The sequence below is a fragment of the Alternaria triticimaculans genome (genome assembly GCF_023758025.1).
Source record: "Alternaria triticimaculans strain BMP 0046 chromosome Unknown scaffold_15, whole genome shotgun sequence".
In the NCBI taxonomy this organism is placed as follows: Eukaryota; Fungi; Ascomycota; class Dothideomycetes; order Pleosporales; family Pleosporaceae; genus Alternaria; species Alternaria triticimaculans.
The window spans coordinates 306,447-321,693 of NW_026055972.1; the positions used below are offsets into that span (position 1 = coordinate 306,447).

Genomic DNA, 15,247 nt, shown 5'->3' on the forward strand with positions numbered 1-15,247 from the left:
CTTTCAGCCTCGAAGTCAGTGACAGCCCCGCGGGCCGAGCAACGTCTCTCGGAGAACAGTTGGTCTGCATATACCCTTGCACCCACACTACTTACTTCTCACCGGTAACGCGCCTCATTCGTCCGTTTCTTTTATTTTCTATGGCCTTGCATTCTTAGTCTGCTCGCTACTCCACCAGCTGCCCACCTCGCGTTTCTCGTATGGGACGTCAGACTTGGAATTGTTGGGCCAGGGGGGTACGTTGGTCTCGAGTGGTCGTGTTTACCGAGCCTCAGCCATGCAACCACTAGGTCGGGCCACACACATAACGTACATGTATGCGAATGCGACACACGATTTTGCAAGGCATCCAACTAAGCTGCAGCTAATGAGTATGTGCTCGTCGAACTCAGCCGTCCTGTCGTATACACGGCTGAACTTTCCCGATCAGCAGCTCGCCACAATTCGAATCAGGTTACGTATGGAATAGCAGGTGCGCTTTACAATGGAAAGTCTACACCGATTGGAGCTCACTCGGACACCACCAACTGTGGCAGATTCTAGTTACATGACAAGGCCCAGTCTGGTAGTGCCTGTAGGTGGTGTCTTGCGCGCATTCAGCCTACCGCGATGGAGTGCCATCATACAACCGTGTGTTGAAGGAGCCCTGCATTCCAGCCCGCTCGTCTAGCCTCTAGGTGAGCGTCTTGTGTTTGACTCGCATGTCGACTAAATCACCTTACAAGCTATCGTTTGTAGCGCCACTCGGTGTAATTGCCCAGCTGTTGGGTACACTGCATTACACCTACTATCCAATCTAGACAACGGAAAAATTGTCAGCGTAACACAGCATGAACAGCATGCGAACAGCCTCTCCAATGGCCAAATACCAAAACAGGCACGTGAGTGGTCCGGGAAAAATAGCCGTAGCCAGTACACATCAGCACACATGCCAACATCGGTGTAAATGGGAACATTGAACTACCCGTTTATAGTCGCCACCCAAATGTCAGAGCCAATCATGGCCGACCAGGTTTAAAACATTTATCCATACCCACTGAGGAAGGTACGCAACCATCGGCCCGCCTGGGAAAAGCGAATGTGCCGTCCGCGTCTGAGGGAATGCTTCCGGGCTAAGCGATGTCGTCCAGCTGCCGTTCTCCGAGCAGCTTGCGCGGATCGCCGGGTTATCTTCACATTAGCTTGTATACACCCATCGCCGATATGTCGTTGCTAGATGTATATCGACGGCAAGTGACGGGAACGCAGCTACATTGGTACCTACGCTCCATGAGCCTGCGAGATCGTTTGATTCGTTCCTTTCAACTTGTCTCTACTTGTCACTCATATCTTATCACAATGACAGTTACTTCTTACTAACACTAGACAGTGACAGAATTCGGGTTGAACATCATGAGTCCCCTAGAAAATATTTCTAGATTGAACTATGCATTATGCTCACAGCTATTTACCTGCTGAGGTCTAGTGGTGTCCGTGCAGCAAAGCGCGATACATGGTCTAGTTTCCGCTACGCCTACCAAACTAGTAATTCAGCAAGCTGAGCGAACCGCGACCTGTCTTCACGATCACGAGAGCCGAGATGATGGCACGCCGGCTGAAAAGGGACATCGGGTATGCACCCAGGCTGATGATAGCTTTCGCGCTATATTATGCAGTCTTCTGAGGAAGAGTGACGGTCGAGGCCTGGAAGCCTACGACGACAAGCTGAGCTTGAAGATCAAGAAGATCACCGTTCTTAAGCAGGAGTGACGGGACTTTGAACAGTCGGGTAAAGTAGTACATTACCTTGAAGCAACACACGCAACTCTTATAGCTTCGGGGAGGGCACTTCGGTCATTGGCATGCTTCAACGGGTTTTGCATATATGCTTTGCTACACTGCAACTTTCGCTAAAGATATTCATATCAGCGACACGAGAACATACGACAACTAGGTAGAGATGGTGCAGACACTATGCGAAGCGTTAGCCCTTGAAATCCGACTTTAGGGAAGTAAGCATGGACGTCGACAAAAAAGCATCGGAGCGCATGTTGCATAAAGCATCGGCCCACGATACTCAGATCGCCTTTTAGTGCCAGGAGGTCCGCAATCCGTCCGGGTGACACAGACATGGACGTCATCCGCGAAGATCTAACTCGCGTAGCTTACGAAAGATCGTCCTTCCCGGGAACGCTGCCAGCCTAAACATCGCTACCGGAGCCATCAGAACCCGGAACCGACATGAAGATGAAGGTCGGCTGGTAAGAGTCAAAGCGTATGGCGTACCAAACACCGCACGGTACTCCCTCATGCATGTATTACCGACTGTCAGAATACTCCTCGGTACCCATCCATAGCTCCTCTCAGCTTCCATTCGAACCCAGATGTTCCACTTCAGCTGATCCACCAACCTCTTCGCCTCAACCCTACTTACCGCATCTTGAATCCATTGCCCAATTTCCCCGGCCTCGACATACACGTCATCGCGATAAACCGCTCTCACAAAGTCTTCTTCGTCCTTGCAGTAGTATCTGGGGAGTAACGGCTGTTGGTACCATGTTGATGGAGATGTTGGTTTCGAGGTATCCGTACTTCAGTAAGAGTTCGCACATTCAAGAGTTGATATGTTCAGGTAGAAATTGAGATGAGGAGCGGTAGGAATGAGCGATATGCACTACTACGACTCACGATGTGCGCGCTCCTATCATGGTACTGCATTGCGTGGTAAGCCACTCACAGCTGCCGCCTGCTAAACGACGACGAAACAGGAGTAGTTCTTCGACGAGCTGGGGACAAGATACAAGTTCGCAGTCGAAGCCCAGTTTTACATCTGACTCATGGCTCAGATGGAGAGCGATACCTAAGTGCTGAAGTCTTTCTCGCAATGAAGATAAAGTGCGCTTTTGACACAGGATAGGGCCTGGTCTTACTTAAGTCTCTTTATTTACACGGTACTTTTTTTGATGATGTGCACCGGTGAAGTCGTTCCTGCCAGCTACCTGGGCCGCGGCGCTGGGTCCACTCTCCTCGATCTTTGACCCACTTCTTGCGAAGCCCAATTTGAAGTCCAGGCCTACCTGATGGGGTTCTTCCATGTGCATAGAAGCAAACATACCTACGTTACCTGCGAACACCCGGTTCGGCTGTGGGTATCTGACATGATTCGGGCCTAATACAGAGGCAGTAAGGCTTAGCTCACGTTCACCTCGACAACCTTCTGATGACGAATGCCAATAGTGCAAGCTCTATCCCGGGCCTATAGAACACGACAGGCAAAACAGTCGCGGGCGGCTAAGGACGGAAGCGCATGAATTGTTGAGGTGTCACGGTCTAAGCCACATGGCGGCTGCATCTGGGGTTGTGTTCCTGGCACGCCTGAGCAAACAAGGACAGGGGTGCGGGGTTACCATAACAACGCCCGAAGAAACAACACCACTGCATGCGCCTCCGCCGCATCACTGCTGGGGAAAGTAACTATTACACCCTTTTTGAACACATCCATATCGCATTGTTGCCCATTGCAATCACTTCTCGAGTGTCACGAATAGCGACGACACTTTTCTATACCCAATCTGAATTTTCGCGACGCATACACATAATGGACGGGTCCACACCACACAGTGGTTCACACTATGGACGGCCACCTGCATATGACTATGATGACGGATCCCCTCAGCAACTACAGGGAGGATCAACCATGCGTTTATTGACAAACGTGGACGAGGACCAAAGTTACGAACAGAGCTACATGCCGTGAGTATTTGTCTCACTCTTTTCCCCCCATTCACTTGCGTCCCGCATACGGACCCAATCTCATTCCCCACCAGAAGATCGTCTTTCGAGGACACTTCAAACATGTCGAATGCCAACAGCAACACGGCTGAATTGGGCGAGCGCATGACCATGTCTGAGGTCGGCAAGCAGAAGGCGGCCGAGGCGGACATCCACGACTTCCTGCGCGAGGCGGGCGATGCGCTGAGTTCGACGTCGAGCGCAGCAGCAATGCCTACGCAGATGCCGCGACGGAAGACGATCAAGTCGCAGTTCGACACGACGCCCTACAAGACCGTACGGTTACAAGACCCAGACTTACCATTACTTTCTTCCCGCAGACCTCCATCGCCAGTATCGCGATCATACCACCCCACAAACTCCTCAGTATCCGGCTTATCACGGACGCCGTCAGTGATGGACACTGCGCCGAACATGCCGCCGCCGGGAGAAGACCCATACGTACCATACCGACGGCCGCTGTCACCCGACCGACCATATTCACCCACGCGCACATCAGCCGACTACTCGCGGCCGCCAGCGTCAGTCAACTCATACGAGCCAGTGGATCTCCATGGTAGCCCACGGCCAGGCAGCCCTCAGCGGCCACTACCACCCCAGCCCTTATTCACCGGCCGCAGACCCAACTCCCGCGGCTCTGAGGGCACCATGGACATGACTGATATGACTTCGATACCCATTCACGACGATGACGACCCCTTCACCGACATTGGCGACGACCGACCAGACCTGCGATCGCGCGACTCGTACATGACCGACGACACATACACGGACATCTACACCGAGATGGATGAGAAGGCAGAGCACTACGGGCCGGCTCCCGATGGCGCACAAGAACGACGTGGAGCGCGAGACGCTGTAATGACGAAGAAGGAGGTTCGCCTTATCAACGGTGAACTCATTCTAGAGTGCAAGATCCCGACCATTCTCCACAGTTTCCTTCCGCGACGAGACGACATCGAGTTCACGCACATGCGATACACGGCCGTCACATGCGATCCAGACGACTATTGCGACCGCGGATACAAACTCCGCCAGAACATCGGCAACCCGCGCGAGACCGAACTGTTCATCGCTATCACCATGTACAACGAGAACGAAATCGACTTTACCCGAACCATGCATGGTGTCATGCAGAACATCAGTCACTTCTGTTCGCGCATGAAGTCAAGAACTTGGGGAAAGGACGGATGGCAGAAGATCGTCGTATGCATCATTGCGGATGGTCGCGGAAAGGTTCACCCGAGAACTCTCGACGCGATCGCTGCCATGGGATGCTTCCAAGAAGGTATCGCAAAGAACCACGTCAATCAGAAAGAGGTCACTGCCCACGTCTACGAATACACAACCCAAGTCTCGCTGGACTCAGACCTCAAGTTCAAGGGCGCTGAGAAGGGCATTGTCCCCTGCCAAATGATCTTCTGCTTGAAGGAGAAGAACTCCAAGAAGCTGAACTCTCATCGCTGGTTCTTCAACGCCTTCGGCCGCGCACTCAACCCGAACGTATGCATTCTACTCGACGTAGGAACCAAGCCTGGACCCAAGGCTCTGTACCATCTGTGGAAGGCATTCGACACCGACTCGTCCGTCGCGGGAGCTGCCGGAGAAATCAAGGCTGGTAAAGGAAAGGCATGGCTCGGTCTGCTCAATCCGCTTGTCGCATCGCAGAACTTCGAATACAAGATGTCGAATATCCTCGACAAGCCATTGGAATCGGTGTTTGGTTACATCACGGTTTTGCCTGGTGCGCTGTCGGCATACAGATATCACGCGTTGCAAAACGATCACACAGGCCACGGTCCTCTTAGCCAGTACTTCAAGGGAGAAACGCTCCATGGTCAAGATGCAGATGTATTCACCGCGAACATGTACTTGGCCGAAGATCGTATTCTGTGTTGGGAGCTTGTAGCGAAGCGCAGCGAGCAATGGGTCTTGAAATACGTCAAAGCGGCGACTGGTGAGACGGATGTGCCAGGTAAGAACAAATCATAACAATCCTCTCCACGGCCAAAACTAACATGCCTCAGATACCGTACCCGAGTTCATCTCTCAACGTCGTCGTTGGCTGAACGGAGCCTTCTTTGCGGCTGTCTACTCACTGCTTCACTTCAAGCAAGTCTGGGCCACTGACCACACCATCGGCCGCAAGATCCTGCTTCACATTGAATTCGTCTACCAGTTCGTCCAACTCCTGTTTACGTTCTTCTCGCTTGCCAACTTCTACCTGACCTTCTACTTCGTCGCCGGCTCACTGTCAGACCCGGAACTCGATCCCTTCGGCCACAACATCGGAAAATACATCTTCTACATCCTCCGCTACACGTGCACGCTACTCATCTGCATGCAATTCATCTTGTCCATGGGTAACCGACCCCAAGGTGCCAAGAAGATGTTCTTCTGGAGTATGGTCATGTATGGTGTCATCATGGCTTACACTACCTTCGCCTCATTCTATATTGTCATTGTTCAACTCAAGGATCCGAAGGCAGAAAAGACCATCGGTGCCAACGTCTTCACCAACCTCATCATCTCGACTGCGACAACGATTGGTCTCTACTTCCTCATGTCCTTCATGTATCTGGATCCATGGCACATGTTCACGTCGAGTGCACAGTACTTTGCTCTTCTTCCGTCCTACATCGCCACCCTCCAGGTTTACGCCTTCTGCAACACCCACGACATTACATGGGGAACCAAGGGAGACAACGTCGCGAAGACCGACCTGGGTGACGCCAAAGGAAAGAAGAAGGATATTGTCGAACTCGAGATGCCATCAGAGCAGCTGGATATCGACAGTGGATATGACGAGGCGCTTCGCAACCTCCGTGACCGTGTCGAAGTTGTCGAGCCCCCGATCTCCGAGTCGCAGCAACAGGAAGACTACTATCGTGCCGTGCGTACCTACATGGTAGTCATCTGGCTCATCTCCAACGCTGTCCTCGCCATGACTGTCAGCGAAGCCTACTCGGACCGCAAGGTGACGAACAACTTCTACCTGACCTTCATTCTCTGGGCTGTCGCCGGTCTCGCCTTCTTCCGCGCCATCGGCTCAACCACTTTCCTCATCATCAACTCTATCCAAGCCATCATGGAGACGAAGCTCAAGTGGGAGGACAAGATCGACGACAAGAAGAGCAATAGAACTGGTCTTGGAGGCGGCCGCAAGTACGGAAGGAACAAGTGGTGGAAGTTTGGCTTTGGCGGTGGCGGCGTCTCATCAAGTTGGTTCTCTGGCAGCACGATTTCGAGTAAGCTTAGTAGCATGACTCCCAGTAACTGGGGTGGAAGCAGTGTTGGAAGATAGGTATACCCAGGGTAAGGAAGGGGTGGTAATGTGGTTTGTACTACGACTTCACGATGGATTGATCTTTGGCGTTCTGGATACATACTTTGGGATGATACCTGAGCTGGGCTGTTGAGCTCACTCCAGTGTAGTAAATAGCTTCTTGTGAATAATAACGATTCTCTCATATCGGCTTTGATCAGAAACAATGTTGCGTTCGTGAAGGTCTTGCCGCCTGTTCTGGGGGTGACGCGCCAGTTCAGGAAGGCACGCTAGGGTTGTGTGTTTACATCCATCCCACTCCCGCTCCCATCCCGCCGCGCACGCAACCGGCGCAACACTCCCCGCTTGCCTACCCAACGTACCGACGAGACCGAAATGGCGCCTCGAAGCAAACCCGCAAACATCTCCTTTACAGTCGACTCGGCCTCGGAAGACGAAATGACGGTCGACGAGCTAAATGCACTTCCCACGCCCGAATCCACCAGCGACAAACCCGCGCGAAAAACGCGTGGAACTGCTGCGCAAACGAAGAAGACGACTGCTGCGACCAAGGCGACTGCTAAGGGCAAGCCGGCGACGCGTCGGACGAGCGGTACAACCGCGGTGGCTATGAAGAAGAGCGCGGCGGCTGGCGCAAAGAAGGTAGCGGCGAAGGGCGGTCGCAAGGCACAGGCTGAAGTCGAGGAGGCCAATGCGAGCGACACGGAGGAGGTAGAAGACTTTGAAGAGCCGGAGCCGGTTGCGCAGGCCAAACCAGCTAAGAGAGGCAGGCCAGCGAAGAAGGCGCAGGAAGAAGAGGTCGAAGAGCCAGCACCAGCGCCAGCAAAGAGAGGGCGCAAGGCAGCTGCGAAAGAACCCGCTGAGAAGAAAGAGACAAAAGCGAAGCCTGCGCCAAAGTCAAGAGGAACAAAACGCGCGACCGAGCCAGAAACCGAGCCTGAGCCGGTGACAATCCCCGAGACACAACAAGAGCCAGACGCAGACACAATGGACATCGAAGACTCGATTGAAATGGGCGAAGAGATACCAGAAAGCATGCCTCCACCACAATCACAACCATCCGCACGGCGAGCGCAAGCCCAACCGAACAGCAGAGCGCGCCGAACCTCAGCCTCGCGGAAAAGAACAGGAAGCGTGTCAGACTCTGAACGCGATCCAGTGATGCGACGGAAAGTCGGTGACCTCACCCGGAAGCTCGATGCCATGACTGCCAAGTACGAAGCGCTCAAGGAATCCGCGTCAACAGGCAAAGAATCGAACTTTGAGCAGCTTAAGAAGCGGACAGAGCAAATCGCAAAAGGTACGACCTTCTATATGTTATGTGATGAGGGAGCTTGTTGCTAACACGACAAACAGACCAAGACGCCGTAATCAAATCCCTAAAAACGCAACTCACCGACCTCCAATCCCGCACCTCGACCCTCACAACCCTCAAGAAAGACCTCGCAGCCTCCACAAAGGAAACCACGCGCCTCACGGCCGAAAACAAGAAACTATCCGATGCCCTCGCGACCGCGCAGAACGAGAGCAAGACTTTGTCTAGCAAGCTCGCCGCTGCCCGATCCTCTTCGCAACAACCTGAGACGAAGAATGTGCCTGGTAGCGCGGTGAAAGCTAGGACAACGGGAGTGGTGTTGCCGGGTACAGCGGAAGCAGCCAAGGAAGCGACGCTCGCGAAGCAAAAGGTGGATTTGTATAGCGATTTGACGAATTTGGTTGTCCTTGGTGTCAAGAGGGGTGAGGATGAAGAGGACGTGTTTGATTGTTTGCAGACGGGGAGGAATGGGAGTAAGTCTTTTCCACCATGCACATCCCTCTACCATCCCCTTCCCATTACCACCACCCCTACCATTTCCCCTTTGTTGTTGTACTAACGTCTTCCCAGCTCTACACTTCCACCTCACAGTCGCGACATCGGGCTCTTCCTACGAAGAAACAGAGTTCATCTACCAGCCCCTGCTTAACGAACAAAGAGACAGGGAACTATTGGACTTGTTGCCGGATTATCTGACGGAGGAGATTTGTTTCCCGAGGGCGCAGGCGGCGAAGTTTTATTGCAAGGTTGTTGATAGTATGAGTAAGAAGATTGTGCTTGAGGAGGATGGGGAGTAAGGAGGGATAGGGATATGAGGAGGATGGGGGAGGACGGGCTCGCTGTTCAGTGAGATGGCATGCACATTCCCGCTGTTATGTTCTGCGATGGTTGCGAGGGCTTTATACTTGGTTGGTCGATTATATCTCTCTGCTTGTTTGTTAAGATCGCAAATACCCAGTCACGTTTATCAGTCATCATCTAATTGGTAGTATCCCATCATCTGTGAAAAGCGTGGAAGTGAAGAGTTGATAGAGTCGTTCCAATGCTTGCTTGTTGGTACAATGGGCGATATCTACAATGCTGTCTCCTTCCCTGGAAGCACACGCGCGTTTATCCGAGGCTATACCGGATTCCGCGACGTATGTTTTCATTCGTCATCCACCATCATTCCCCTCGGTTCGAGCCGGATGCCATGTTGTGTTGTGTCGTGTTTATTGCTTTCCTTGGACCTTGTCGGCGGCCTTCTTGACGTACTCCCTGTTGTGATTTGTTAGCCATAGTCCTCTCGTATTCTATTTCATCCCATTCCATCCCTATCACGTCCTCTCCACCTCTGCTGCTCTCGCAGGCGAACAGGTGCTTTCATGTCGCTGTAGAGGCGTGGGGTGTGTGGATACGTAGGTATGAAGGTGTGTGTACGCACTTGACAAAGTTCTCCTCATCAGGGCTCTTCGCGTTGATCGGGGGAGTGGTAGGGTCCTCGGCCTTCTTGCCGCCCATGGAGAGCGCAGCACCGGTGAATGTGACACCGAGGGTGGCCATCGCAAGCTGTAGCAACACGTTAGCCTACATCCTTCATATCCTCCAAGCCAATCCCATTATCCCCAATTGATCCTCTCCCGCCCCAGAGTCGCCGAGAAAGTACGGGCAGAGCATGCGCCGCACTGCAGTTGTTCGCAGCTTCCGTATCCAAACTTTTCCTCCTCTCGACATGCGGAAAAGGCAAGAACATACGACGTGCGATCCGACCTGACGGCCCATAATAGTGTACATAGCAACCATCTTTGCGGTATTCGAGGGTTTTCCGTGCCGTAAGCGGGGTGATGCGTCGTCAATGGATGGAGGGTGGAGTTAAGAGAGTCGTGGGGTGGGTGCAAGCGTTGCCGGGTGCTTGCGCGGAGCTCTCTTCGGAAGAGAAGATGGGGCTTGGCGGGCGTGTGGCTGGTGCGTGGCGCAAACGGGAGGGAAAGAGCAGGGATCAGGTGGGTGGCTGGTGGCCGGTGGTTACGAAGCGATTTAGTGGGTGTGACGTCTGTATGCGGCTACCGAGGTGGTGTGAGTGAGCTTGTTGGGGGCCTGTGAGGTAGGCAGTAGTGGTACCGAAGAAGCATGGGGTGGTAAGCTTATACTACCAGCGCTTGCTCGATTACCTGTTCTTGTTCTCGTTCTCTTCGCCTTTTCTCTTTAGTAGTACGACGCGCACGCAGCTGGTTATAAAGAGAAGGAATTGAGCAACACAGCGACCATGGCGAAAGACAGCAACAAGAAGATCGAAGAGATCGATGGTGTACCTGTAGAGCGACAAGGCGCGCGACCAGACTTCTCGATTCCACCGCCGAGGAAACAGTTACCGAAAGAGCTTCAGGATACACTCAATGATGAGGAGAAGTTGTGGGAGGTGCTATATGATGGCGAGTATGTATACATCCTCAATCCCATCCTTACGATTGCCAGCCATGCGCCTACTCTCTCCACCTCTCCACGATATGGATAGCTAACATAATGACAGAGGCGAAGACACAACAGACACCTCCCTCCGCTACGCCGCCTACGCCTCGCGCATCCGCACCATCATGCTCTCCGCCCACCGCTACGTAGCCTACACCTCCGACATAGGCGAATCCTTCCGCCCCATCGCACATCCCTACCTCGTAAAAGGCGCCTACGGTATCTCCTGGCTCTACCTCATGGGTGACGTCTCGCACGAAGGCTACAAAGCGTACGTTCGCAACCAGCGCATACTGCACCCAGAGAAGTACATAGACGACGCTGCAGAGAAGAGCCTGGAGAATGTCACGAGTAAAGATAGGGATATGGCGGCGACGGGCGGGAAGAGTAATGCGGCGGGTATCTTTGATAAGGTGCAGGAGGCTGCGAAGCAGGCGACGAGTACCGAGGGAGTCAAGTATGGGGATGCGGGGAGTGCGTTGACGGGTGGGCAGGTTGTTGGCGGGAGGATACCGGCGATTGAGGATTACAGGGCTGTTATGGCGCAGAGAGCTGTGTTCCAGGCTGTTGCGTCCATGGGTCTGCCGGCTTTTACTATTCACAGTATAGTCAGGTATTCTGGGCGTGCGCTGAAGGATGCGAAGAATAAGACGTTGAGGACGTGGGGGCCTATTGGGGTAAGTGCTTGCGTGGAAGGACATTGGAAGGAGAGTAAGATGCTAACGAACGATAGCTTGGTCTCGCGGGTGTACCTTTCTTGCCCTACATATTCGACGAACCGGTTGAGCATGCGACGGAGTGGCTGTTTTATAATGCGTTCAAGACGTTCGGTGGAGAGAAGGCGGTTGAGGGAAGGCCGGCGACGGGGGTTAAGGAACTGAGGAAAGAAGAGACGGAGGCGAATAAGCTGAAGAAGGAGTTGTAGAGGGTTTGGGAGGTGGACACACGACATGCGTAGATATCACGATACACGCTGTACACTCTGTATGAATGTAAATATGGAATTCTTCTCTTCGAAACGCTTTTAATGAGACCAGATGTGATTCGTTTCATATAGACGGGTATCTTTGCAACAGACCACGATCATTCTTTCAAGAGATTCATTGCGCTGATGCTCAAGCCTTTCCTCTCTTCGCTCCCTTCTCGCAAGCCTCTGTAAACACCCTCAGCAGCTCAGGGAAATCGCACACATTCATCGACTCAAACGCAGGATTCTTGTCGACCTTCAATGCACTCATACGCGGACTCTTGATACCAAACGCGAATTTGGCGAGAAACCTAGGGTCATCACGTACGCTGACTGCCTTCAGTACTTGTTGGATCTTAGCTGGGTCAGGGGGTTGAGGCGGCTCATCAGGCAATACGGCTTGCGTATGAGTCTCGCACCACGTGCAATGCCCGCATTCCTCTGCTATGTCAGTGCTCTCTCCGAAGTAGTCTGCGAGTGACCTAGACAGGCAGCGTTTGTCGGTGATGAGGTTGATTAGGGCTTTTGTGCGTGCGAGATTCTGTTTTTCGGTCTTCTCCATGGTTTCGTCCAGCTGCGCGACGATCTTGTCAATTTCTTCGGGTGTAGATGGTAAAGGACGTTCGAGGCGGTAGATGTTTTGGACGCCTTCTTTCTTCAGCTCAATCGCGCCACGCTCGTTCCATTCGTCCATTTTGCGTACTAGATCTGCTCGAGGTATACTGGATGAGTTCGCTAGGTCGTCCAAGGCGACGTGCGTCCATTTGCTACTCTGGACGGATGCTCTAACGATAGCGGACGCGGCTGATGACCCATCGTTCCTTACGAGATTCGGGTTCTTCGTGATGTATGAGTACTTCGCGTAGAGGGCCCCAGCAGAACGGAAGAGCCCAAAGTTCAGCTCCATTTGCGCGTACAGGATACCGAGAACGATGGCTTTGATATCGGTTTGCTGACCCTGAGTGTACAGTGAGAGCTGGAAAGTATCACCTGCTTTGAGCTTCGAGCGAGCAGGAGAACATATATCCTGCATCAAGAGCTTCAATGAGCGGAGCGAAGGCCGGTCGCCGTAGGTGAAGATGTTGCGGAGATAGAAGTCTTTCGTCGAAAGGTAGAACATGCACGTACTCGGCTTTCCGTCTCGTCCAGCTCTGCCAATCTGTTGACTGTAAGACTCGATGCTGTCAGGTATGTCGAAATGAACGATGCTACGAATATCTGGTTTGTCGATACCCATACCGAACGCGATTGTTGCGATAACGATCATGTCGGTGCTAGCCAGAAACTCGTCTTGCGTTTTCGTGCGCAATGGCGCAGGCATTCCGGCGTGATAAAATTTGGCGTTGAAGCCACGCTTCTTCAATTCTGCGGCCAGCATCTCCGTGCCTTTTTGAATCGTCACATATACGATGGTAGGACCTGGGTACTTTTTGACATGAGCAGCGAGTTTCGACACATAATCGGCGTCTTTTCCGTTCGCCTCGGCAAGAAGACGTAGGTTGGGACGGTACATGGTCGTCCTGAACAGGCCCTCTTTCGATATGGAGAAAGCATCCCGGATGTCTTCGGCAACTTTCGGTGTGGCTGTAGCTGTCAAACACACGACTCTCTCAACTTGTGCTTCTTTTGCGAAGCGAGCAATCTTGAGGTAATCGGGACGGAATGAGTGGCCCCACTCTGAGATACAATGCGCTTCATCCACGGCTAGCAGACGGATACCTCCGGGAATATCTTTGAGCGACGCAATGAAACCTTCGCTATTGAGGCGTTCCGGTGCGCAGTATATCAGATCTAAATGCCCCTTCTTGAGGTCGTCTTGCGTAGCCAGGAATTGGTCGCGAGAGATGGATGAGTTTAGTACGGCAGCTTTGATACCGCGGCGCAAGAGGGCATCAACCTGATCTTTCATCAAGGCAATGAGTGGCGCGATGACTAGAGTGACGCCGCTTTGTTCACGAGTCCGGCGACCAAGCTCTTCGTCTTGATATCTGAACGCCACAGCAGGCACCTTGGAAAGTTAGACGAGCATTTCGTTTCATAAGACAGGACTCGCCTGATAGCACAGGCTTTTTCCACCTCCAGTGGGAAATACAACAACTGCACTTCCTCCATCAAGGAGGCGGGTAATAGCTCTTTCCTGTTCGAGCCGAAAGCCATTCAGTCCGAAGCGTCCTTTCAGGATGTTGTTTGCGAGGATTCTGCTGGCCGATGGCGCATCGGTGGTGTTCTCCTCATGTCGACTCCGTTTGGTTAAAGACTCAATGTCTGCGCTGTCGTTGGCGATCTTGCGCTTTCCATCAAGCGCAACGTTTGTACTAGCAGCGAACTGCTCTTCGTCACCCGAAGACCAGCCAAACTCATCGTCGCTCATGTCAGCGTATCAAGCGACGGCTGAACACCTGTAGTAGTTCGAAATTTTGGAAATGCGACCGCGATTGGCGATTGCTGGGGAAGGTCGCGGTGTCACCAATGCGTGGCAGTCGCGACTTGACCCAAACCCAGGGTTACACGCCAAGGGATCAAAAGCGCGCTAGCACGTGATCAGACGTGTCACCACCTGCAGTGCAGCTCGCGAAGAGGAACGATAACTGACAACGCACTCCCCCAAGACCCTCAATGGTCATGCATACAGCTGACTGCATCTCTTGATCGTGCACTGTCAGGCCGAGGCTGCGTTGCTCTGACGGCGACATCTGCTAGTGACGGGCCCATTCCTCAAGCTGAGTGAGAATCACCATCACCTACTTCACCCTTTCGGGACATCCGCCAAGGTACTCTTTGACTATTATGCACGTATGTCTGGGATTAGCGACGTTGCCTTCGACTTTGGGACGGTCATCCCGGTGTGCCACGCCGAAATGCTGCGAGGCCACCTGGGTTGGCACTCGCGTGGGATGTGAGTAAATATCATTGTCTCCAAAAGAAGCAGTTGGTAGCGGAGCATTGCGCCGAAATCGAAGATCTTTCAGACCCTGAAGGATTCGCTTTCGCTATTTCAATTCCTCCCGCGTTCGAGATTGATCTAGCGGCCAGATCAAAGCTTTACACTCGCCACACTGACCAATCACTGAGAACGTTTCCTTCTCCTGTACGCTGATCCGATATCCGGTGCATCTACGTTTAGTGAGAAACTGCGGGCATCGAGAACTAGAACGGTCCGATTTTGACCCCACTTTCAGGGACATAGAGCAGCTGCAATGCCGCACATTGGGTACTTCACCGGTGCTCTTTCCGGGCTCACACACCTAGGGTAAGCCGGTACGCTACCACAAACAACGCACCAACTCACTCAATTCTCATCCGAGTTATACACGCCACATTCATAGTCTGGACATCAAGCTTGCAAAGCCACTTGAGAATACAGCGTGGTCTTGACTTCCCCAGTGGCGAGTCTGTATTGCCCGGGCAGCTTCCTCACGACACATTTGCTGGACACCGCCCTTTCTGTCGCATTGCTACA

The 15,247-nt window shown here is 52.8% G+C and overlaps 4 protein-coding genes across 4 annotated transcripts; 3 read left to right on the forward strand and 1 right to left on the reverse strand.

Annotated features, from left to right (window-relative positions):
* Nucleotides 1–3,727: 3,727 nt before the first annotated feature.
* Nucleotides 3,728–7,075, forward strand: J4E78_008510 (uncharacterized protein; the record flags this gene model as incomplete). The annotated part of the gene is made up of 3 exons (XM_049369111.1): nt 3,728–3,732; nt 3,807–5,746; nt 5,799–7,075. The coding sequence occupies 3 exons, from the start codon at nt 3,728–3,730 to the stop codon at nt 7,073–7,075; spliced, it is 3,222 nt and encodes a 1,073-aa protein (XP_049219178.1).
* A 187-nt stretch (nt 7,076–7,262) lies between these two features.
* On the forward strand, nt 7,263–9,169 carry J4E78_008511 (uncharacterized protein; the record flags this gene model as incomplete). The annotated part of the gene is made up of 4 exons (XM_049369112.1): nt 7,263–7,269; nt 7,473–8,357; nt 8,414–8,845; nt 8,943–9,169. The coding sequence occupies 4 exons, from the start codon at nt 7,263–7,265 to the stop codon at nt 9,167–9,169; spliced, it is 1,551 nt and encodes a 516-aa protein (XP_049219179.1).
* A 414-nt stretch (nt 9,170–9,583) lies between these two features.
* Nucleotides 9,584–9,951, reverse strand: J4E78_008512 (uncharacterized protein; the record flags this gene model as incomplete). Its single annotated transcript, XM_049369113.1, has 3 exons — nt 9,584–9,629; nt 9,796–9,920; nt 9,943–9,951. The coding sequence occupies 3 exons, from the start codon at nt 9,949–9,951 to the stop codon at nt 9,584–9,586; spliced, it is 180 nt and encodes a 59-aa protein (XP_049219180.1).
* Nucleotides 9,952–10,617: 666 nt separating this feature from the next.
* Nucleotides 10,618–11,745, forward strand: J4E78_008513 (uncharacterized protein; the record flags this gene model as incomplete). The annotated part of the gene is made up of 3 exons (XM_049369114.1): nt 10,618–10,787; nt 10,882–11,497; nt 11,554–11,745. 3 exons carry the CDS (start codon nt 10,618–10,620, stop codon nt 11,743–11,745), a joined length of 978 nt encoding a protein of 325 aa, XP_049219181.1.
* Nucleotides 11,746–15,247: the final 3,502 nt, after the last annotated feature.